This window comes from Coregonus clupeaformis, chromosome 24 (assembly GCF_020615455.1).
Source record: "Coregonus clupeaformis isolate EN_2021a chromosome 24, ASM2061545v1, whole genome shotgun sequence".
In the NCBI taxonomy this organism is placed as follows: domain Eukaryota; kingdom Metazoa; phylum Chordata; class Actinopteri; order Salmoniformes; family Salmonidae; genus Coregonus; species Coregonus clupeaformis.
The window spans coordinates 3,288,215-3,311,611 of NC_059215.1; the positions used below are offsets into that span (position 1 = coordinate 3,288,215).

Below are 23,397 nucleotides of genomic sequence, written 5' to 3' on the forward strand. Positions count from 1 at the left end.
TTAAAAATAAAAAAACATAAATACCTTATTTACATAAGTATTCAGACCCTTTGCTATGAGACTCGAAATTGAGCTCAGGTGCATCCTGTTTCCATTGATCATCCTTGAGATGTTTCTACAACTTGATTCGAGTCCACCTGTGGTAAATGCAGTTGATTGGACATGATTTGGAAAGGCACACACCTGTCTATATAAGGTCCCACAGTTGACAGTGCATGTCAGAGCAGAAACCAAGCCATGAAGTCGAAGGAATTGTCCGTAGAGCTCCGAGACAGGATTGTGTCGAGGGACAGATCTCGGGAAGGGTACCAAAAACCTTCTGTAGCATTGACTTAAATAAAGGTTAAATAAATGAAATAAAATAAAAAGATGGTCCCCAAGAACACAGTGGCCTCCATCATTCTTAAATGGAAGAAGTTTGGAACCACCAAGACTCTTCCTAGAGCTGGCCGCCCGGCCAAACTGAGCAATCGGGGAGAAGGGCCTTGTTTAGGGAGGTGACCAAGAACCCGATGGTCACGCTGACAGAGCTCCAGAGTTCCTCTGTGGAGATGGGAGAACCTTCCAGAAGGTCAACCATCTCTGCAGCACTCCACCAATCAGGCCTTTATGGTAGAGTGGCCAGACGGAAGCCACTCCTCAGTAAAAGGCACATGACAGCCCACTTGTAGTTTGCCAAAAGGCACCTAAAGACTCTCAGACCATGAGAAGCAAAGATTCTCTGGTCTGATGAAACCAAGATTGAACTCTTTGGCCTGAATGCCAAGTGTGCAAACCTGGCACCATCCCTACGGTGAAGCATGGTGTTGGCAGTTAATGCTGTGGGGATGTTTTTCAGCGGCAGGGACTGGGAGACTATTCAGGATCGAGGGAAAGATTAACAGAGCAAAGTACAGAGAGATCCTTGATGAAAACCTGCTCCTAAGCACTCAGGAACTCAGACTGGGGGGAAGGTTCACCTTCCAACATGACAACAACCCTAAGCACACAGCCAAGACAACGCAGGAGTGGCTTCGGGACAAGTCTCTGAATGTCCTTGAGTAGCCCAGCCAGATCCCGGACTTGAACCTGATCGAACATCTCTGGAGAGACCTGAAAATAGCTGTGCAGCTACGCTCCCCATCCAACCTGACAGAGCTTGAGAGGATCTGCAGAGAAGAATGGGAGAAACTCCCCAAACACAGTTGTGTCAAGCTTGTAGTGTTATACTCACGAAGACTCAAGGCTGTAATCACTTCCAAAGGTGCTTCAACAAAGTACTGAGTAAAGTAAATGTAATTTCCTTTTTTTCCTGTCTTTAAAAAAATAAAAAATTGCAAACATTTCTGAAAACCTGTTTATGCTTTGTCATTATAGGGTATTGTGTGTAGATTGATGAGGGGGGGGAAAACAATTTCATCCATTTTAGAATAAGGCTGTAACGTAACAAAATGTGGAAACAATCAAGGGGTCTGAATACTTTCCGAATGCACATTTTTAACATATTAAAACAAAAATAAGAGAATGTGAGAACAGCGCCGGAGAAGATGGCTGCCGTTTTACAGCCCTCTAACCAATTGTACTATTATGTGTGTTTTTCCGCGTTATTTGTAATTTATTTTGTACATAATGTTTCTGCCATCGTCTCTTATAACCAAAAAGAGCTTCTGGATATCAGGACAGCGATTACTCACCTCGCATTGGACGAAGATTTTTTCTTCAACGAGGCGGTCGCGAAGGATATCCTACAGACACCCGACAAGGCCCAGATCCCCGTCATTCGCGTGAGGAAGAGACGGAGATATCGCGGACGCAGATCCGGGTGCCTTGTAAGGATCCGACGGCGAGCGAGTAAACTGCCTCTCCCATCAATCCTATTAGCCAACGTTCAATCTTTTGAGAATAAAATTGACGATTTAAGATTACGGTTATCCTACCAACGGGACATTAAAAACTGTAATATCTTATGTTTCACGGAGTCGTGGCTGAACGACAACAATGATAACATTCAGCTAGCAGGCTATACGCTACATCGGCAGGACAGAACGTCTGACTCTGGTAAGACAAGGGGTGGCGGTCTCTGTATATTTGTAAACAACAGCTGGTGCACAAAATCAAATACTAAGGAAGTCTCGAGGTTTTGCTCGCCTGAGGTAGAGTATCTTATGATAAGCTGTAGACCACACTATTTACCAAGAGAGTTTTCATCTATATTTTTCATAGCTGTCTATTTACCACCACAAACCAATGCTGGCATTAAGATTGCACTGAATGAGTTGTACAAGGCCATTAATCAACAGGAAAACGCTCATCCAGATGCAGCGCTCCTAGTGGCCGGGGACTTTAATGCAGGGAAACTTAAATCCGTTCTACCTAATTTCTACCAGCATGTTAAATGTGCAACCAGAGGGAAAAAAACTCTAGACCACCTTTACTCCACACACAGAGACGCATACAAAGCTCTCCCTCGCCCTCCATTTGGCAAATCTGACCATAACTCTATCCTCCTGATCCTGCTTATAAGCAAAAACTGAAGCAGGAAGCACCAGTGATTCGGTTAATAAAAAAGTGGTCAGATGACGCAGATGCTAAGCTACAGGACTGTTTTGCTAGCACAGACTGGAACATGTTCCGGGATTCTTCAGACAGCATTGAGGAGTACACCACATCAGTCACTGGCTTCATCAATAAGTGCATCGATGATGTCGTCCCCACAGTGACCGTACGTACATACCCCAACCAGAAGCCATGGATTACAGGAAACATCCGCACTGAGCTAAAGGGTAGAGCTGCCGCTTTCAAGGAACGGGACTCTAACCCGGACGCTTATAAGAAATCCCGCTATGACCTCCGACGAACCATCAAACAGGCAAAGAGTCAATACAGGTCTAAGATTGAATCATACTACACTGGCTCTGACGCTCGTCGGATGTGGCAGGGCTTGCAAACTATTACAGACTACAAAGGGAAGCACAGCCGCGAGCTGCCCAGTGACACAAGCCTACCAGACGAGCTAAACCACTTCTATGCTCGCTTCGAGGCAAGCAACACTGAAGCATGCATGAGAGCACCAGCTGTTCCGGATGACTATGTGATCACGCTCTCCGTAGCCGATGTGAGTAAGACTTTTAAGCAGGTCAACATTCACAAGGCCGCAGGGCCAGACGGATTACTAGGACGTGTACTCTGAGCATGTGCTGACCAACTGGCAAGTGTCTTCACTGACATTTTCAACATGTCCCTGACTGAGTCTGTAATACCAACATGTTTCAAGCAGACCACCATAGTCCCCGTGCCCAAGAACTCTAAGATAACCTGCCTAAATGACTACCGACCCGTAGCACTGACGTCTGTAGCCATGAAGTGCTTTGAAAGACTGGTCATGGCTCACATCAACAGCATAATCCCAGAAACCCTAGACCCACTCCAATTTGCATACCACCCCAACAGATCCACAGATGATGCAATCTCTATCGCACTCCACACTGCCCTTTCCCACCTGGACAAGAGGAACACCTACGTGAGAATGCTATTCATTGACTACAGCTCAGCATTCAACACCATAGTGCCCTCTAAGCTCATCACTAAGCTAAGGATCCTGGGACTAAACACCTCCCTCTGCAACTGGATCCTGGACTTCCTGACGGGCCGCCCCAGGTGGTAAGGGTAGGTAACAACACATCTGCCACACTGATCCTCAACACGGGGCCCCTCAGGGGTGCGTGCTCAGTCCCCCTCCTGTACTCTCTGTTCACCCATGACTGCATGGCCAGGCACGACTCCAACACCATCATTAAGTTTGCCGACGACACAACAGTGGTAGGCCTGATCACCGACAACGATGAGACAGCCTATAGGGAGGAGGTCAGAGATCTGGCCGTGTGGTGCCAGGACAACAACCTCTCCCCTCAACGTGACCAAGACAAAGGAGATGATTGTGGACTACAGGGAAAAAAAGAGGACTGAGCACGCCCCCATTCTCATCGACGGGGCTGTAGTGGAACAGGTTGAGAGCTTCAAGTTCCTTGCTGTCCACATCACCAACGAACTATCATGGTCCAAACACACCAAGACAGTCGTGAAGAGGGCACGACAAAGCCTATTCCCCCTCAGGAGACTAAAAAGAAATTGGCATGGGTCCTCAGATCCTCAAAAAATTCTACAGCTGCACCATCGAGAGCATCCTGACTGGTTGCATCACCGCCTGGTATGGCAACTGCTTGGCCTCTGACCGCAAGGCACTACAGAGGGTAGTGCGTACGGCCCAGTACATCACTGGGGCAAAGCTCCCTGCCATCCAGGACCTCTATACCAGGCGGTGTCAGAGGAAGGCCCTCAAAATTGTCAAAGACTCCAGCCACCCTAGTCATAGACTGTTCTCTCTGCTACCGCACGGCAAGCGGTACCGGAGTGCCAAGTCTAGGTCCAAAAGACTTCTCAACAGCTTCTACCCCCAAGCCATAAGACTCCTGAACAGCTAATCATGGCTACCCGGACTATTTGCACTGCCCCCCACCCCATCCTTTTTACGCTGCTGCTACTCTGTTAAGTATTTATGCATAGTCACTTTAACTCTACCCACATGTACATATTACCTCAACTACCTCAACTAGCCGGTGCCCCCGCACATTGACTCTGCAACGGTACCCCCCTGTATATATAGCCTCCCTACTGTCACTTTATTTTACTGTATATATAGCCTCCCTACTGTCACTTTATTTTACTTCTGCTCTTTTTTTCTCAACACTTTTTTTGTTGTTGTTTTATTCTTACTTTTTTTGTTTAAAATAAATGCACTGTTGGTTAAGGGCTGTAAGTAAGCATTTCACTGTAATGTCTGCACCTGTTGTATTCGGCGCATGTGACCAATAAAATTTGATTTGATTTGATTTGATTTGATAAATAATTTTTGTCCAGCCTTTGCTGCTATGCTTGCAGATGTGCATTATATGCTGTGACCCTAATCAAAAAGTATTTCATAACTCCAAATAACAAAAACGGAGCTAGGTTGTTGTAACATCTAAACTTAAAACATGTTTTAATTTCTTTGCACTAGCATGGATCACCTGTAAGGTTGAATGCAGCGTTGCTGTATGGCAGTGGAGGCTGGTGGGAGGCGCTATAGGAGGACAGGCTCATTGTCGTGGTTGTAATGGAATAAATGGAACAGAGTCAAATGTGGTTTCCAAATATTTTAAAGTACTACTTAAGTAGTTTGTTGGGGTATCTGTACTTGACTTGACTATTTAAGTTTTTGACAACTTTTACTTTTACTACACTACATTCCCAAAGAAAATAATGTACTTTTTACTCCATACATTTTCCCTGACACCCAAAAGTACTTGTTACATTTTGAATGCTTAGCAGGACAGAAAAATTGTCAAATTCACGCACTTATCAAGAGAACATCCCTGGTCATCCCTACTGCCTCTGATTTGGCAGACTCACTAAACACGCTTGCTTCATTTAAAAAAAATGTCTGGGTGTTGGAGTGTGCACCTGGCTATCTGTATATAAAATAAAAAACAAGAAAATTCTGCCTTCTGGTTTGCTTAATGTAAGACATTTGAAATGATTTATACTTATACTTTTGATACTTAAGTATATTTTTGAAATTACATTGACTTTTGATACTTAAGTATATTTAAAACCAAATATTTTTAGACTTTTACTCAAGTAGTATTTTACTGACTTTTACTTTTACTTGAGTCATTTTCTAATAAGATATCTTTACTTTTACTCAAGTATGACAATTGGGTACTTTTTCCACCACTGTGTGATACTTACAGTAATTCCATTCCAGCCATTACAATGAGCATGTCCTCCTATAGCTCCTCCCACCAGCGTCCTCTGCTGTATTGTGCAGTCAAAATGTATTGTAGTTGAGTAGCCAGCTTAACCTACTGCTCAAATGTTGCTGTAATAGGCCTACATGTTTCTCCTTTGCATGGTGTTTTGTTGCACACGTGTCTGTACACTTTCCCTCTACTGCAGGTGGTAAATGGGACACAAGAAAGCAGCGGTTGAATTCACAGATGTGAGCGCATCAGGCTGTAATTTCGTAAAGTATATACAGTGAGGGAAAAAAGTATTTGATCCCCTGCTGATTTAGTACATTTGCCAACTGACAAAGAAATTATCAGTCTATAATTTTAATGGTAGGTTTATTTTTTTTACAGTGAGAGACAGAATAACAACAAAAAAATCCAGAAAAAACGCATGTCAAAAATGTTATTAATTGATTTACATTTTAAAGAGGGAAATAAGTATTTGACCCCCTCTCAATCAGAAAGATTTCTGGCTCCCAGGTGTCTTTTATACAGGTAAAGAGCTGAGATTAGGAGCACACTCTTAAAGGGAGTGCTCCTAATCTCAGTTTGTTACCTGTATAAAAGACACCTGTCCACAGAAGCAATCAATCAGATTCAAAACTCTCCACCATGGCCAAGACCAAAGAGTTCTCCAAGGATGTCAGAGACAAGATTGTACACCTACACAAGGCTGGAATGGGCTACAAGACCATGGCCAAGCAGCTTGGTGAGAAGGTGACAACAGTTGTTGCGATTATTCGCAAATGGAAGAAACACAAAAGAGTACACCACATCAGTCACTGGCTTCATCAATAAGTGCATCGATGATGTCGTCCCCACAGTGACCGTACGTACATACCCCAACCAGAAGCCATGGATTACAGGAAACATCCGCACTGAGCTAAAGGGTAGAGCTGCCGCTTTCAAGGAACGGGACTCTAACCCGGACGCTTATAAGAAATCCCGCTATGACCTCCGACGAACCATCAAACAGGCAAAGAGTCAATACAGGTCTAAGATTGAATCATACTACACTGGCTCTGGCTCGTCGGATGTGGCAGGGCTTGAAAACTATTACAGACTACAAAGGGGAAGCACAGCCGCGAGCTGCCCAGTGACACAAGCCTACCAGACGAGCTAAACCACTTCTATGCTCGCTCGAGGCAAGCAACACTGAAGCATGCATGAGAGCACCAGCTGTTCCGGATGACTATGTGATCACGCTCTCCGTAGCCGATGTGAGTAAGACTTTTAAGCAGGTCAACATTCACAAGGCCGCAGGGCCAGACGGATTACCAGGACGTGTACTCCGAGCATGTGCTGACCAACTGGCAAGTGTCTTCACTGACATTTTCAACATGTCCCTGACTGAGTCTGTAATACCAACATGTTTCAAGCAGACCACCATAGTCCCCGTGCCCAAGAACTCTAAGATAACCTGCCTAAATGACTACCGACCCGTAGCACTGACGTCTGTAGCCATTAAGTGCTTTGAAAGACTGGTCATGGCTCACATCAACAGCATAATCCCAGAAACCCTAGACCCACTCCAATTTGCATACCGCCCCAACAGATCCACAGATGATGCAATCTCTATCGCACTCCACACTGCCCTTTCCCACCTGGACAAGAGGAACACCTACGTGAGAATGCTATTCATTGACTACAGCTCAGCATTCAACACCATAGTGCCCTCTAAGCTCATCACTAAGCTAAGGATCCTGGGACTAAACACCTCCCTCTGCAACTGGATCCTGGACTTCCTGACGGGCCGCCCCCAGGTGGTAAGGGTAGGTAACAACACATCTGCCACACTGATCCTCAACACGGGGGCCCCTCAGGGGTGCGTGCTCAGTCCCCTCCTGTACTCTCTGTTCACCCATGACTGCATGGCCAGGCACGACTCCAACACCATCATTAAGTTTGCCGACGACACAACAGTGGTAGGCCTGATCACCGACAACGATGAGACAGCCTATAGGGAGGAGGTCAGAGATCTGGCCGTGTGGTGCCAGGACAACAACCTCTCCCTCAACGTGACCAAGACAAAGGAGATGATTGTGGACTACAGGGAAAAAAAAGAGGACTGAGCACGCCCCCATTCTCATCGACGGGGCTGTAGTGGAACAGGTTGAGAGCTTCAAGTTCCTTGGTGTCCACATCACCAACGAACTATCATGGTCCAAACACACCAAGACAGTCGTGAAGAGGGCACGACAAAGCCTATTCCCCTCAGGAGACTAAAAAGATTTGGCATGGGTCCTCAGATCCTCAAAAAAATTCTACAGCTGCACCATCGAGAGCATCCTGACTGGTTGCATCACCGCCTGGTATGGCAACTGCTTGGCCTCTGACCGCAAGGCACTACAGAGGGTAGTGCGTACGGCCCAGTACATCACTGGGGCAAAGCTCCCTGCCATCCAGGACCTCTATACCAGGCGGTGTCAGAGGAAGGCCCTCAAAATTGTCAAAGACTCCAGCCACCCTAGTCATAGACTGTTCTCTCTGCTACCGCACGGCAAGCGGTACCGGAGTGCCAAGTCTAGGTCCAAAAGACTTCTCAACAGCTTCTACCCCCAAGCCATAAGACTCTGAACAGCTAATCATGGCTACCCGGACTATTTGCACTGCCCCCCCACCTCATCCTTTTTACGCTGCTGCTACTCTGTTAAGTATTTATGCATAGTCACTTTAACTCTACCCACATGTACATATTACCTCAACTACCTCAACTAGCCGGTGCCCCCGCACACTGACTCTGCAACGGTACCCCCCTGTATATATAGCCTCCCTACTGTCACTTTATTTTACTGTATATATAGCCTCCCTACTGTCACTTTATTTTACTTCTGCTCTTTTTTTCTCAACACTTTTTTTGTTGTTGTTTTATTCTTACTTTTTTTGTTTAAAATAAATGCACTGTTGGTTAAGGGCTGTAAGTAAGCATTTCACTGTAATGTCTGCACCTGTTGTATTCGGCGCATGTGACCAATAAAATTTGATTTGATTTGATTTGATTTGATTTGTCAATCTCCTTGGCCTGGGACTCCATGCAAGATCTCACCTCGTGGAGTTGCAATGATCATGAGAATGGTGAGGAATCAGCCCAGAACTACACGGGAGGATCTTGTCAATGATCTCAAGGCAGCTGGGACCATAGCCACCAAGAAAACAATTGGTAACACACTACACCGTGAAGGACTGAAATCCTGCAGTGCCCGCAAGGTCCCCCTGCTCAAGAAAGCACATATACATGCCCGTCTGAAGTTTGCCAATGAACATCTGAATGATTCAGAGGAGAACTGGGTGAAAGTGTTGTAGTCAGATGAGACCAAAATGGAGCTCTTTGGCATCAACTCAACTCGCCGTATTTGGAGGAGGAGGAATGCTGCCTATGACCCCAAGAACACCATCCCCACCGTCAAACATGGAGGTGGAAACATTATGCTTTGGGGGTGGGGGTTTCTGCTAAGGGGACAGGACAACTTCACCGCATCAAAGCGACGATGGACGGGGCCATGTACAGTCAAATCTTGGGTGAGAACCTCCTTCCTTCAGCCAGGGCATTGAAAATGGGTCGTGGATGGGTATTCCAGCATGACAATGACCCAAAACACACGGCCAAGGCAACAAAGGAGTGGCTCAAGAAGAAGCACATTAAGGTCCTGGAGTGGCCTAGCCAGTCTCCAGACCTTAATCCCATAGAAAATCTGTGGAGGAGCTGAAGGTTCAAGTTGCCAAACATCAGCCTCGAAACCTTAATGACTTGGAGAAGATCTGCAAAGAGGAGTGGGACAAAATCCCTCCTGAGATGTGTACAAACCTGGTGGCCAATACAAGAAACGTCTGACCTCTGTGATTGCCAACAAGGGTTTTGCCACCAAGTACTAAGTCATGTTTTGCAGAGGGGTCAAATACTTATTTCCCTCATTAAAATGCAAATCAATTTATAACATTTTTGACATGCGTTTTTTTTTCCGCACTGTTCAAATAAACCTACCATTAAAATTATAGACTGATCATTTCTTTGTCAGTGGGCAAACGTACAACATCAGCAGGGGATCAAATACATTTTTCCCTCACTGTATATAGATAACTCAACTGTTGACTCATTTGTACTTGCTTGTGTGTCTTATTGTCCTTTAGTACTTATTTATACCCACATGTGAATCCTTTGTCTTATAACGTTTTGACAACCGACATCACATTTTCTGTAGGCCACAGCAATGACCGTTGGAACCAAAACATGGCATGGATATTTCGCCTAAAGCATGTTTAAACTTTCAGTCCGGTAGAAGAGTCAGTCAGTGCCATTAGTGATGATATGATACAGTGCTCTGGCTGGCTCATGTTTGGGTGTGGGTGTCGGTCTGGGAGGAGGAGTGTGTGTGTGGGTCTGGGAGGAGGAGTGTGTGTGTGGGTCTGGGAGGAGGAGTGTGTGTGTGGGTCTGGGAGGAGGCGTGTGTGTGTGGGTCTGGGAGGAGGCGTGTGTGTGTGGGTCTGGGAGGAGGAGGTGTGTGTGGGTCTGGGAGGAGGAGTGTGTGTGTGGGTCTGGGAGGAGGAGTGTGTGTGTGGGTCTGGGAGGAGGAGTGTGTGTGTGGGTCTGGGAGGAGGAGTGTGTGTGTGGGTCTGGGAGGAGGAGTGTGTGTGTGGGTCTGGGAGGAGGAGTGTGTGTGTGGGTCTGGGAGGAGGAGTGTGTGTGTGGGTCTGGGAGGAGGAGTGTGTGTGTGGGTCTGGGAGGAGGTGTGTGTGTGGGTCTGGGAGGAGGAGTGTGTGTGTGGGTCTGGGAGGAGGAGTGTGTGTGTGGGTCTGGGAGGAGGAGTGTGTGTGTGGGTCTGGGAGGAGGAGTGTGTGTGTGGTGTGCAGCACATTGGCTGTGACTTGTAGTGCAACGCATCGCCGTTGACTTTTTAGGCATTCATTCACAACACCCTGTCCTTACAATCAGTTTCTGCATCAGTGATTGATTAGTAAGAACACTTGATGCCCTTGCAGCTCCTCAGCGGATTGAAACTGCAACATTAACACTTCTCCATAACTTTAACCATTTTCTATCACCTCTGACCTTAATCTGTACTACTGTAATCATAGTTTATTTGATGAGCACTTAATGTAATGAGTAGGCTACATGAAGGGACATTAAAAGTTTGTCAGATGTTTTCAGACCTCTAATGTATTCTAATGTTGTGGGATATGGTTTCAACTTGACATTACTCTACTTTTGAGGTATGAAAAGATTTCCATTTATGAGTGAAATGTCCCTTTAAGGCAACCAAATCTCTCTCACATACCTAGATTATTTTGCAAATAAATGCCATTTAACAACCCACCTTCAAATGCTATCAATCCCCCTTCCATTCATCAAGAATGCTGTTGTCTGTGTTTAGTGAGAATGGATGTGGGGGCTAACAGAAGTGCTCTTTTTTATACAGATGATGGACAAATTGGGTCTAGAAATGTAAATGAGAACAGTCAAAACAACAAAGGATAGTGCCTCCTGTTCAGTTTTCTCAGGCTTTCCGATTTTACTAGCATACCTCTCGCCACCACCCATAAACCATGTTGACGTCCAAATACCAGACAGAATAATATTTATTATCCTCAAAAACTACAGATGGCATTTTTGAGTTTTATTTAATTTTTTTAATCAAAAATCCCTCTTTCCCCATGAAGTGTATTTGGCCCATAAACCCTGGCTGTGTCCCAAATGGCACCCTATTCCCTATATAGTGCACTACTTTTGTCCATGGGCCCTGCTCAAAAGTAGTGAACTATCCTGAACAAAAATATAAACGCAACATGTAAAATGTTGGTCCCATGTTTCAGCTGAAATAAAAATAGTTTACATCAATATTAGTGAGCATTTCTCCTTTGCCAAGATAATCCATCCACCTGACTGGTGTGGCATATCAAGAAGCTGATTAAACAGCATGATCATTACACAGGTGCACCTAGTGCTGGGGACAATAAAAGGCCACTTTAAAATGTGCCGTTTTGTCACACAACACAATGCCACAGATTTTTCAAGTTTTGAGGGAGCGTACAATTGTCATGCTGACAGCAGGAATGTCCACCAGAGCTGTTGCCAGATAATTGAATGTTAATTTCTCTACCATAAACTGCCTCCAACGTCGTTTTAGAGAATTTGGAAGTACGTCCAACCGACCTCACAACCGCAGACCATATCCGGCTTCTTCACCTGCAGAATCGTCTGAGACCAGCCACTCGGACAGCTGATGAAATTGAGGATTATTTATGTCTGTAATAAAGACCTTTTGTGGGGAAGAACTAATTCTGATTGGCTGGGCCTGGCTCCCCAGTGGGTAGGCCTATGCCCTCCCAGGCCCACCCATGGCTACACCCCTGCTCAATCATGTAAAATCCATAGATTAGGGCCTAATTAATTTATTTCAATTGACTGATTTCCTTATATGAACTGTCACTCAGTAAAATCATTGAAATTGTTGCATGTTAAGTTTATATTTTTGTTCAGTATATATAGGGAATAGGGTGTCATTTGGGATGTAGACCTTGTCTTTCCCTTATATTGAGAGCAGAGGAACAACAACAAGTGGCTCCAGACAGAGGCAGAGTATAAGCATTCAGTGGCTCCAGTAAAGCCTGTAGTGCATAGCCTAGGTCTCCCCATAGCCTAGGTCTCCCCATAGCCTAGGTCTCCCCATAGCCTAGGTCTCCCCATAGCCTAGGTCTCCCCATAGCCTAGGTCTCCCCATAGCCTAGGTCTCCCCATAGCCTAGGTCTCCCCATAGCCTAGGTCTCCCCATAGCCTAGGTCTCCCCATAGCCTAGGTCTCCCCATAGCCTAGGTCTCCCCATAGCCTAGGTCTCCCCTTAGCATTGTCAGCTCATTTTGGCCATATCCATTTCAGGAGTTCAAGTGCTGTTCTAAATTCTAAATGTATGTATTCATTAATGTAATGTACTTGGAATTTCACTTATGCTGTTTTGCTTCTTTTGAGTGTAGGTAGTAGACACTTGTCGTGTTTTCGTGGTTGGAAGTTGCATGTTGCAAATTGTCCACTGGAGTAGCTTACTATGCAAGTTTTAAAAGTAGTTTAACTGCAAATCCAGAATTGCACAGAAAATTAACAAGATGTGTGCTTTGTTTTCTGTACGATTGTTCTACTAAACACACACATACACACATGTTATGTTCTTCTATCCTCGTAGGGAACTGAAATGTATTTCCATAAAAAATTATATTCTCCCTAACACTAAATCTAAATCTAACCCTAACCCTAACCCTAACCCTAACCCTAACCCTAACCCTAACCCTAACCCTTACCCTTACCCTTACCATAACCCTAACCCTAACCCCTAACCCTAAACCTAGCCCCTAAGCTTAAAATAGCCTTTGTCCACATGGGGATGTGGGAAATGTCCCCACGAGGGCAAACGTTCCTTGTTTTACTATCCTTGTGGGGACTTTTGGGGATTTTAGGTCCCCACAAGGGTAGAAGAACCAACCCACACACATCGCTCTGTCTTGCCTGCTGGTGCGTTACTTTGTTGTGCAGTGCACCCAGTCCTAGTGGAGCCCTGCCTTGGAGGAATGGCTGTGCGCTCTCTTGGGGGACGTGGCCAGAGTGAACAAATCATGCTAATTGTCTGGGACAGAAACAGAGCGTTAGACCCAAGATGAAGGCAGAGAGGGAAGCTCTCTCCAAAGCCATAGCCGCTCCTCAACTTTTGCTGCTCTGGTGTCTCCTTGTTCTGTCCCAGTCAGGTAAGGAAAACTTTCCCCTGTTTTTGGGAAACACATCTGTGCTGACTTAAAGCAATGTGTAGTGTACACTTGCAAGGCAAGGCAATGTGGGTGGGAGGTATTTGGAATGGAGTGGACAAGTAAACGGTTTCTGACTGAGAGATTTGTTTGTCTGATAGGTTGGACACATACATTTTGTGTTTTTCATGTCCTACTTGCAAAAATATGTTAAATTATGCCTACTTTTGCTTATAAATGTGTTTATGTAAATGCATATATTCAATTAAAAATATGATTTTCCAAGTAATTCAACAGCAGCCAATTAAGGCCCCTATTATGAATCTACATGTTTCTGAATATTCATTAATTCGATTATCATTAATGCATTAGTACCATATAAGTTACAAAAAACTATTACATTAAACACAATTTCCATGTCAAACAAGCAAATAAACATTTCCTTATTGTATACTAGCTTACACTGAGTGTACATAACAATCCTTTGGTTTCCTTTGGTCTCTACTGACTTAGGTAATTCTGCTTTAAGTTTTTTTGCATGTTATCTGTGGAACAATCTTCAAAACGTTCTTAAATTTGATGTTTTGGTGACTCTAGGCCAATTCAGAAAGCTGATTGAGGACCTTGTTACTGATGAATGTGTTTGTTTTTTATGACCGTTTTTCTTTCTTTCTTTCTGCTTGCATTTTGTATTTATATTTTGATGTGTGTATTTTCTGTAATTCATGTAATTCAGGGTTCTACTGTAAAAGAGACCTTGGTCTCAGTATCAGTATGACTCCCTGATAAAATAAAGGTTAAATAAATAAAAATTAGGAACCCCTGCTCTTTCCATGACAGAGACTGACTAGGTGAATCCAGTTGAAAGCTATGAACCCTTAACGATGTCACTTGTGAAATCCACTTCAATCAGTGTAGATAAAGGGGAGGAGACAGGTAAAATAAGGATTTTTAAGCCTTGAGACAATTGAGACATGGATTGTGTATGTCTGTCAATTAAGGTGCCACCAACCTCCTGTGGTATGCAGTTAGGTGCCAGGCACACCGGTTTGAGTGTGTCAAGAACTGCAACGCTGCTGGGTTTTTCACGCTCAACAGTTTCCCGTATGTATCAAGAATGGTCCACCACCCAAAGGACATCCAGCAAATTTGACACAACTGTGGGAAGCATTGGAGTCAACATGGGCCAGCATCCATGTGGAACGCTTTTGACACCTTGTTGAGTCCATGCCCCCCTGATGGCAAAAGGGGGTGCAACACAATATTAGGAAGGTGTTCCTAATGATTTGTACACTCTGTGTATATTCAGATAAAAACCTATTTAAAACATTCAATCTGACTGCACAATGCCACACAGTACATCTCGTTATATTACTAATCCTAGATGACTAGAAAACCATTTTGTGGTCAAGCTGATGACACTCATAATACGACACATAATCTGTGGATTTAATAAGAGATTGATGAAGATATATTATTTGGCAGAAAGCAGTCACAATGGGACCCAGATAAAGTCCTGGAGTAAAATGTACTTTCAATGGACATTCTCTGTTGAGAACTATTTTTTGTCCAGGATGGCTTAATCTGGGTTTAGGAAACCAGCCCACAAGGTTTAGACTTTAGAGAGTTTAAGTGTTTGTATTTGACCTCTGTAGAGCCCATGTGGGCACTACACTACTCAGATGTCTTCCGGATGGTTTAGCAGGTTAGCCAAAGTCCTCCACCAGTATGAATGCTGATGTCATGGAGCCAAACTGCTCTGTGAGAATGGCACAATCAGAGGATCCTCCAAGCAGAGAGGATCATGGTGAGAGGGCAGATGTTGGTTGGTACGAGGTTGGCAAAGGACCTGAGCTCAGGGTATTGAGGTGCGACCTAGAAACATAAAAGGAAAGCTATACGAAGAATCTATATTTTTGTAAATATATAATTCTAACTGTACATTAGGTGTGCAGACACAAACATAGAAAGAGGTGCGGTTGTGTTGTCATCAGCAGAATCACTGGGGCCCCTGTCTCCGGGCTCAGCCAATCGGGGAGCTTGTGTTGCTCTGAGGGCTCTTTTCATGGACTGCCAGGGAGGAAATTGGTCCAAACAATTCCGCCTTTTGTCAGCTCATCCCAGCCGTCCCAGAGAACTGCGAGCCATTACCACGGCGGTGCAGTGCTGCCACGCAGGCTCGCTCCAGCACACTCTCCCCCAATGGAGGAGGGGGCCCGGTGCCCACAGTCGAGTCATCAGCAGCCTACCGCCCACAACAACAGCCAGCAGAACTAGCTAGTCATTTGGCTCTCACTTTATAAGCCCAATCTGAACACATACTGTAGGCTATTTCCCTCACAGAGAAGAAACCTCTGGTCAATGAACTCTGAAAGTATTGCTACAAAATCTGTTGTCCATAAGTTAGACTGTTTGAAATATGCTGTTGAACTAGCTAAGGGGCTGAGAGGAGGAAGCTTAGCATATGCCTGGACAATGACCTGATTACAATGAATAGAAGCATACCAATTTATCAACAAAGGTCTAGTCACGGCTGGTATTGGTGTGGAGATTGTGGACAGTCCAATATTCTTCAGAATATTAACATTCACAGAGTAATGGACTAGGAAAGGCAGTACATTTCCATCATGAAGTGGGCCAAGTCTCCTTGGGTACACGATCTGGATAAAGCTTGTTGTTGGATAGTGTCACGCCCTGGCTCTGGGACTCTGTTATGTTGAACCAGGGTGTGTTGTTTCTATATGTTTTGTGTTCTAGGTTGTTTATCTAGTTCATTTGTTTCTATGTTGGCCGGTGTGGTTCTCAATCAGAGGCAACGTGAATCAGCTGTTGCTTGTTGTCTCTGATTGGGAACCATACTTAGGCAGCCTGTTGTGGGATCTTGTTCCGTGTATGGTTTGTGTCTGTAAACCAAGGACTTCACGTATCGTTTTGTTGTTTTGTTCGTGTGGTGGAAAATAATTAAAGTATGTTCACTCATCACGCTGCGCATTGGTCCACTTCCTCCAACGATCGAGACAGAAGATCCCACCAAAACAGGACCAAGCAGCGTGTCCAGGAGCACACGCAGGAGGTGACGTTGGTGGATGTCCTCCTCGGTTGGGGGCAGATCACGGAGGAGGAGGCCGTCCGTTGCCGGAGGGCTATGAAGGGGGAGACCCAGGCAGGAGAGGAGAAGCGGCGCCAACCGGGCCGTGGTCGGACAGGCGAGAGGCACCCCCAATACATTTTTAGGGGGGGGCACATGGCATGGACGACGGGGCTGCTGGAGGCAGATAAGGGGCGAGTTCGTGGAAGAGGAGAGAAGGCCACCGGGTTACGGGAGCCATTGGTGAGAAGAGGGAAGGAAGATGTAGAGGCATGGCGAGAGGTACTGAGGTTTATTGCCAGTTCGGTCCGGCCCGTTCCTGATCCCCGTGTAAGGCCAGTGGTGTGTGTTCCCAGTACGGTCCGGCCTGTTCCTGTCCCTCGCACCAAGCCTACGGTGCGCGTCGCCAGCCCGGCCCGGCCTGTTCCTGCCCCTCGCACCAAGCCTACGGTCTCGTCGCCAGCCCGGCCCGGCCTGTTCCTGATCCCCGTGTAAGGCCAGTGGTGTGTGTTCCCAGTATGGTCCGGCCTGTTCCTGTCCCTCGCACCAAGCCTACGGTGCGCGTCGCCAGCCCGGCCCGGCCTGTTCCTGCCCCTCGCACCAAGCCTACGGTGCGCGTCGCCAGCCCGGCCCGGCCTGTTCCTTTCCCTCGCACCAAGCCTACGGTGCGCGTCGCCAGCCCGGCCCGGCCTGTTCCTTTCCCTCGCACCAAGCCTACGGTGCGCGTCGCCAGCCCGGCCCGGCCTGTTCCTGCCCCTCGCACCAAGCCTACGGTGCGCGTCGCAAGCCCGGCCCGGCCTGTTCCTGCTCCCCGCACCAAGCCAATGGTGCGTGCCGCCAGCCCGACCCGGCCTGTTCCTGCTCCCCGCACCAAGCCAGGGGTGCGCGTCGTCAGCCCGGTCCGGCCCATTCCTGCTCCCCGCACCAAGCCTGTGGTGCGCATCGTCAGCCCGGTCCGGCCCGTTCCTGCTCCCGCACCAAGCCAATGGTCGCGCCGCCAGCCCGCCGGCCTGTTCCTGCTCGAAGCCAGGGTGCGCGTGTCACGGCCGTCTGCTCCCGCAAGCCCGCGGCCCGGGTTCCTGCTCCCCGCACCAAGCCAATGGTGCGCGTCGCCAGCCCGGCCCGGCCTGTTCCTGCTCCCTGCACCAAGCCAGGGGTGCGCGTCGTCAGCCCGGTCCGGCCCATTCCTGCTCCCCGCACCAAGCCTGTGGTGCGCATCGTCGGCCTGGTCCGGCCTCTTCCTGCTCCCCGCACCAAGCCAGGGGTGCGCGTCGTCAGCCCGGTCCGGCCCATTCCTGCTCCCTGCACCAAGCCAGGGGTGCGCATCGTCAGCCCGGTCCGGCCCATTCCTGCTTCCCGCACCAAGCCTGGGGTGCGTGTCGTCAGTCCGGCACAGCCCGTGCCCGGTTCACCGGTGCCTGGTCAGGTACCAGTCAGCTGCTCCACACCGGAGCCTAAGCAATCCGCTCCACCGATGTCCAGTCCAGCTCCAGCCAGCGGGGCCAGACCAGACCAGGGGTACTACGGGGGGGTTATTAGAGGGTGGTGGTCACGCCCGGAGCCGGATCCGCCTCCGAGGAGGAACGCCCACCCGGCCCTCCCCTGTTCGGTTTATGTTTGGCGCGGTCGCAGTCCGCGCCTTTGGGGGGTACTGTCACGCCCTGGCTTTGGGACTCTGTTATGTTGAGCCAGGGTGTGTTGTTTCTATGTGTTTTGTGTGCTAGGTTGTTTATCTAGTTCATTTGTTTCTATGTTGGCCGGTTTGGTTCTCAATCAGAGGCAACGTGAATCAGCTGTTGCTTGTTGTCTCTGATTGGGAACCATACTTAGGCAGCCTGTTTTCCACAGTGTGTTGTGGGATCTTGTTCCGTGTATGGTTTGTGTCTGTAAACCAAGGACTTCACGTATCGTTTTGTTGTTTTGTTCGTGTGGTGGAAAATAATTAAAGTATGTTCACTCATCACGCTGCGCATTGGTCCACTTCCTCCAATGATCGTGACAGATAGTTTGCTACTAGGCCTATTTAAAAGACACTTGTAGCATCCTGAAGTGGCATTGCAGGTAGGATACACCTGTGCCCTATTGTGGTTTAATGTATCAGTTTATCTATGTCTCACATGCGTGTAAGTTCCATTCGTATAAACAGAGACGCTAATCTGATTAGATAAAGAATAGAAATATGAATAGAAATATGCTAAATATAATATGTATGGTGGTGCTTACACATACTATAACCTGAATAAATTGACTAGATACAATAAAGTGGATCTTATACATCCAGTCTGTTCCATCTCCTCTATGACCAGGAAGTGTCGAGGGGGTCAACATCACCAGCCCTGGCTCCCTGATCCGAGGCACGTTGGGCGGGGAGGCACTCCTCTCCGTCCGCTACAGCAGCTCCAGCCCCGACGCGCCTGTCATCAAGTGGCAGCTGAAGAGGGACGACAAGCCTGTCACCGTGGTCCAGTCCATCGGCACCGAGATCATTGGGAACCTGAGGCCAGAGTACCGGGACCGCATCCTGGTGTTTGAGAATGGCACCCTCCTGCTCCACAACCTCAAGCTCTCTGACGAGGGCACCTACGAAGTGGAGATCTCCATTACGGATGATACATTCACTGGAGAGGGGAGTATCGACCTGACTGTGGATGGTAGGTGGTTCATAGTGTAAGTAAGCCTTGGAAAAGTAAGCCTTGTCCATGCCATAACGGACCATAGGGTAGTAGCCTATGTCCTTATTCTGTAGCGTTAGGCAGTTTGATGTATAAGTACGCCCCCTGGACAGGACGCTAGTCTATCGCAGGACCTTATCTCTAATCCTTCTCCTTAATGCTGAGTGCCAAGCAGAGAGGCATCGACTACCATTTTTAGAGTCTTTGGTATGACTCTACCAATTTCAGGGTGGACACTAAGGTCACTAAGTTGGTTGGTGAATAGTCTTCTATGAAATGACTTGCATTAAAGAGGCGCTGCTTGCAGGGACTGCTGGCATTGTCTGTGATAAAACCGAAGGCTTTTTGCCCTTTTTGTTTATATTTCTCATTTGTGTGACTGGGCTGAATTGTATGAATGGGCTGAATTTGTATGAATAGTCTGAATTGTCAAGGAAAGTGCAGGGGACAATAGTCCAAACAGTGTTGTTCCTGTAAAGTCATTGTCGCATGGTCACCTGAGAAGGGTCACCTGAGAAGTTGTTTATGTACACCCGAGTTCATTAGCTCATGAGTGACTCACATATATATATATATATATATATATATATATATATATATATATATATATATATATATATATATATATATATGTATGTTTAAACCATCATATCAGCATAACCTTTGACCCTGAATGAACAAGAGATCCTAATCTTTTCATTGGGGGTATTTCAGAGACATGTCTTGACATGTCTGACTACTATACTTCTTCTCCATAGAGCCCATATCCAGGCCTTATGTCCACATGGAGGCCTCTTCAGTGCTGGAGCTCAGCGAGCGCTTTACCCTCAACTGCTCCCACGACAACGGAACCAATGCCAAGTACAGCTGGCAGAAAGGCGGTAAACCGCTGACCAATGAGACGCGCCTGCAACTGTCACCTGACCAGAAGCTCTTGACAATCGTGCGGGTGCTGATGGTGGATGATGACATCTACGGCTGCGTGGTGGAGAACCCTATTGGCAGCATGAAGAGCCTGCCCATTAAACTCACTATCTACAGTAGGCTATACAGTGGTACTATAGGCTTGAACCAGTGGCAATTTAAAGCCACAATCTGCAATATGGTTTTCTATCAAATGCATCCACACCACTTGCTTTGCTATAAAGTTGAGGGATGGGGCTGGAGAAATTTAGCTAACTCCTGTAATACTCTCGCGATCTCTAACCCATGATATAGGCTTCTTTAGTAAGTACTCACTAAATAAAATTGTAATTATTTTCATTATTTCATCTCAGAGTGCTTTCTTAGGTGTACAAGTCAGTGGTTCAAGCCTAGGGCATGAAACAAATCCTTCCCTGAAAAGCAAGTTCTTGTACGTGAGGGAAAGGGTGAAAAAAAGGCAAATGCAAGCTATAGATAGTTTCTGTAAAATAAAATAAAACAAAGCCCTCACCCTAGATGGGGAAAAAACCTAATTGTAATGTACCATCAGCAAACAGATAATGAGTGGGAGGGAAGTCGATCACTGGCTATACATACAGTACATGACTACATCACAGAGACATGAGTGTGTAGGTGGGAGGACGGGGGAGAAAGTACATACTGTAATTCTGCTTGAACATACTGTTAAGTAGCTCTACTGTGCCATTTGTTTTCCTATGTGGTTACCACCCAAATGGCACCCTATTCCCTATATAGTGCACTACTTTTGACCAGAGCCTTATGGGTCCTGGTCAAAAGTAGTGTACTGAATAGGGAAACGTGCCATTTGGGACACAACCTGTGACACTACTATCCTCCTGACCCTCCTATGTTCCCCCCACAGGGAGGAGTTCCCTCTACATCATTCTCTCCACCGGGGGTATTTTTCTCCTCATCACCTTGGTTACGGTGTGCGCCTGCTGGGGGCCATCCAAGAAGTAGGAACTGGCTTATTGACGTTTGTCTCACTCTCTACATGTTTCTGGGTGCTTCTCTGTCTGTACATGGTCCTATGGGTGGGGAAAACAGTGAGAAGAGTGGTAAAAGGCAGAAGCATATTGATAGTCAATTTCATTAAGGCCCACAAGCCTCACAAGACTCATCTGAAGGTTCCCGGTACCAGTTTAAAAAACTTATGCGGGTATATATGGAGATAGTTTAGTGCCTAAAATAAGGGGCTAAATACATGTAAGATATAGGACAGACACTTCAGAACAAACTTCTTTTTTATTTTGTTTTGGACTATCTGTTGTTCCATGTAGTGAATCTGTTATTCAATGAGTTTCTATTGGCTAATAGCAGTAATGCCCCCCCTCCTCACGTATATTGTACGTTTATTGTGCAGAGAACGGCAGAAACGCCAAATGAAGCCCAGAGGTTTGGCAGTGCTGCCAAAGCATTTAATAGGACACCCTGATTATTCCCAAATCAGTCATGCAGGTAAGAAACCTAATAATAACTATTTATTTTTAATAATTTTGAAATGGTGTTCATCCAATGTCTTTTTCATCCTGTTCAGTTAGAGTTTTACCAAAAATTATGACTGAACATGAACGCAAGAATCCAGTGGCACTCTACATCCTCAAAAAGGTACCTCTCTAAATAACTAAAAAGATATAAAGCTGTTACCATCAGTATCTGACTCAAAACATAACTAAATATACCCTTGTCTGAATAAATGTACATTTTATAAATCGATAAAATGCCCATAGATACTGTGGGGGTTTATAGGTGTATATTTCTCAACCCTCATTCAGCTGTTAGGATGACTACAATATCTCAATTTAGAAAATAATACAGCCAATACACCTTAGGTATTGTTTGGACCTGTTCAGAGAGCATTGTGTGTGTATGTGTGAGTATTGACTGGGTTCCCTCTTTGTAGGATTCCCCTCAGGAAGACCATGACTCACCCGGCAACATAGGCCTGGGCCCCCACTCTGAACCACCCAGAAGCCCCCCCAGCTACAGCAGCTCCCTGCCCCCCTTCACACGCTCCCCTGACCCCCCTGCCCGCTCTTCTCGCAGGTACCCCCGCACCCCAGTCAGCTCCCCCCCTTCACATCACAATAACAAGGTGCAGAACAAATCCTACACCCCGTCCCCCCCCCACACTCGAAGCTCCAGGCGCATGTTCCGCGCCCCAGTGGGCATACTGCCTGCCCCTCAGTTGGAAGAGCCCGCCCCCACACTGGAGAGCAACAGCACCACTCAGCCCTGATTGTCTATATGCAAGTCCTGGAGGGATAGTGTGTGCTGGCTTTAGTTTCAGCCCAGCACTAACACATCTGGTCTAAATTTAAGTCCATGATTAGTTGAAACAGGATCATATTCATTAGGCACCAAAGGGAACAAACTGGACATTCATTTTATTTTTTCGTTGCAAAAGGTTTTAAAACAGTTAATTTTCAGTGCCCTAATGAAAACGACCATTGGTGTGTTGAAGTTGGACCAGGAAAAAAGCTGGCACACACTGTGGCCCCTGTTGTCCACCCTGGCCTACATGCTTTCCCCCCTCCATGCCTTGGTGCTGCAGAGAGATGTGTATATTTCTGTATGCTCACATGGTGACTGTATGTATGTAAATACTTTTTTATGACGTTATAGTGCATTCTCTCCTCAATGGGTTTGTAAATACACTGTCATCCTCTACAGCTGTATGGGTCAGTTTTAGTTTTTAAGTTCTGACACATTAGCCTATTTCTTTATGTTACATTTAATTATGTCCCATTCTTAACCCTCCCGTTGTCCTAGGGTCAAAATGACCCGCCACTGTGTTGAACCAACTTTATTTAATTTTTATATTTTTGGGATCATTTGTGAGAAGGAGGCAGTGAGACTTTAAAGAAAGTATCACTGCCTCCTTCTCACAAATGATCCAAAAAATATAAAAATTAAATAAAGTTGGTTCAACACAGTGGCGGGTCATTTTGACCCTAGGTCAACGGGAGGGTTAAGACCTAAACTGTAAAATGTATAAAACCTCTCTTTAAAGATACAAGTTCCTTGTTAGTACATTTTGTATGGTGTGGATGTTTGTAATTTAACTAATAATTGTCTGTGTTCTTGGGTATCATAGTTGAATAATCATTCAATATTTGTTTTCCTTTGTATAGATTCATAGAATTGTTAAGAAAATCAA

At 46.2% G+C, this 23,397-nt stretch overlaps 1 protein-coding gene across 1 annotated transcript; it reads left to right on the forward strand.

The window, feature by feature from the left end:
- The first annotated feature begins 13,396 nt into the window (after window positions 1-13,396).
- hepacamb (hepatic and glial cell adhesion molecule b) lies at window positions 13,397-23,020 on the forward strand. Its single transcript, XM_045206984.1, has 7 exons — window positions 13,397-13,535; window positions 18,927-19,271; window positions 20,051-20,332; window positions 21,100-21,193; window positions 21,601-21,695; window positions 21,775-21,845; window positions 22,141-23,020. The coding sequence occupies exons 1-7, from the start codon at window positions 13,448-13,450 to the stop codon at window positions 22,474-22,476; spliced, it is 1,311 nt and encodes a 436-aa protein (XP_045062919.1). The 5' UTR covers window positions 13,397-13,447; the 3' UTR covers window positions 22,477-23,020.
- The last annotated feature ends 377 nt before the right edge of the window (window positions 23,021-23,397 follow it).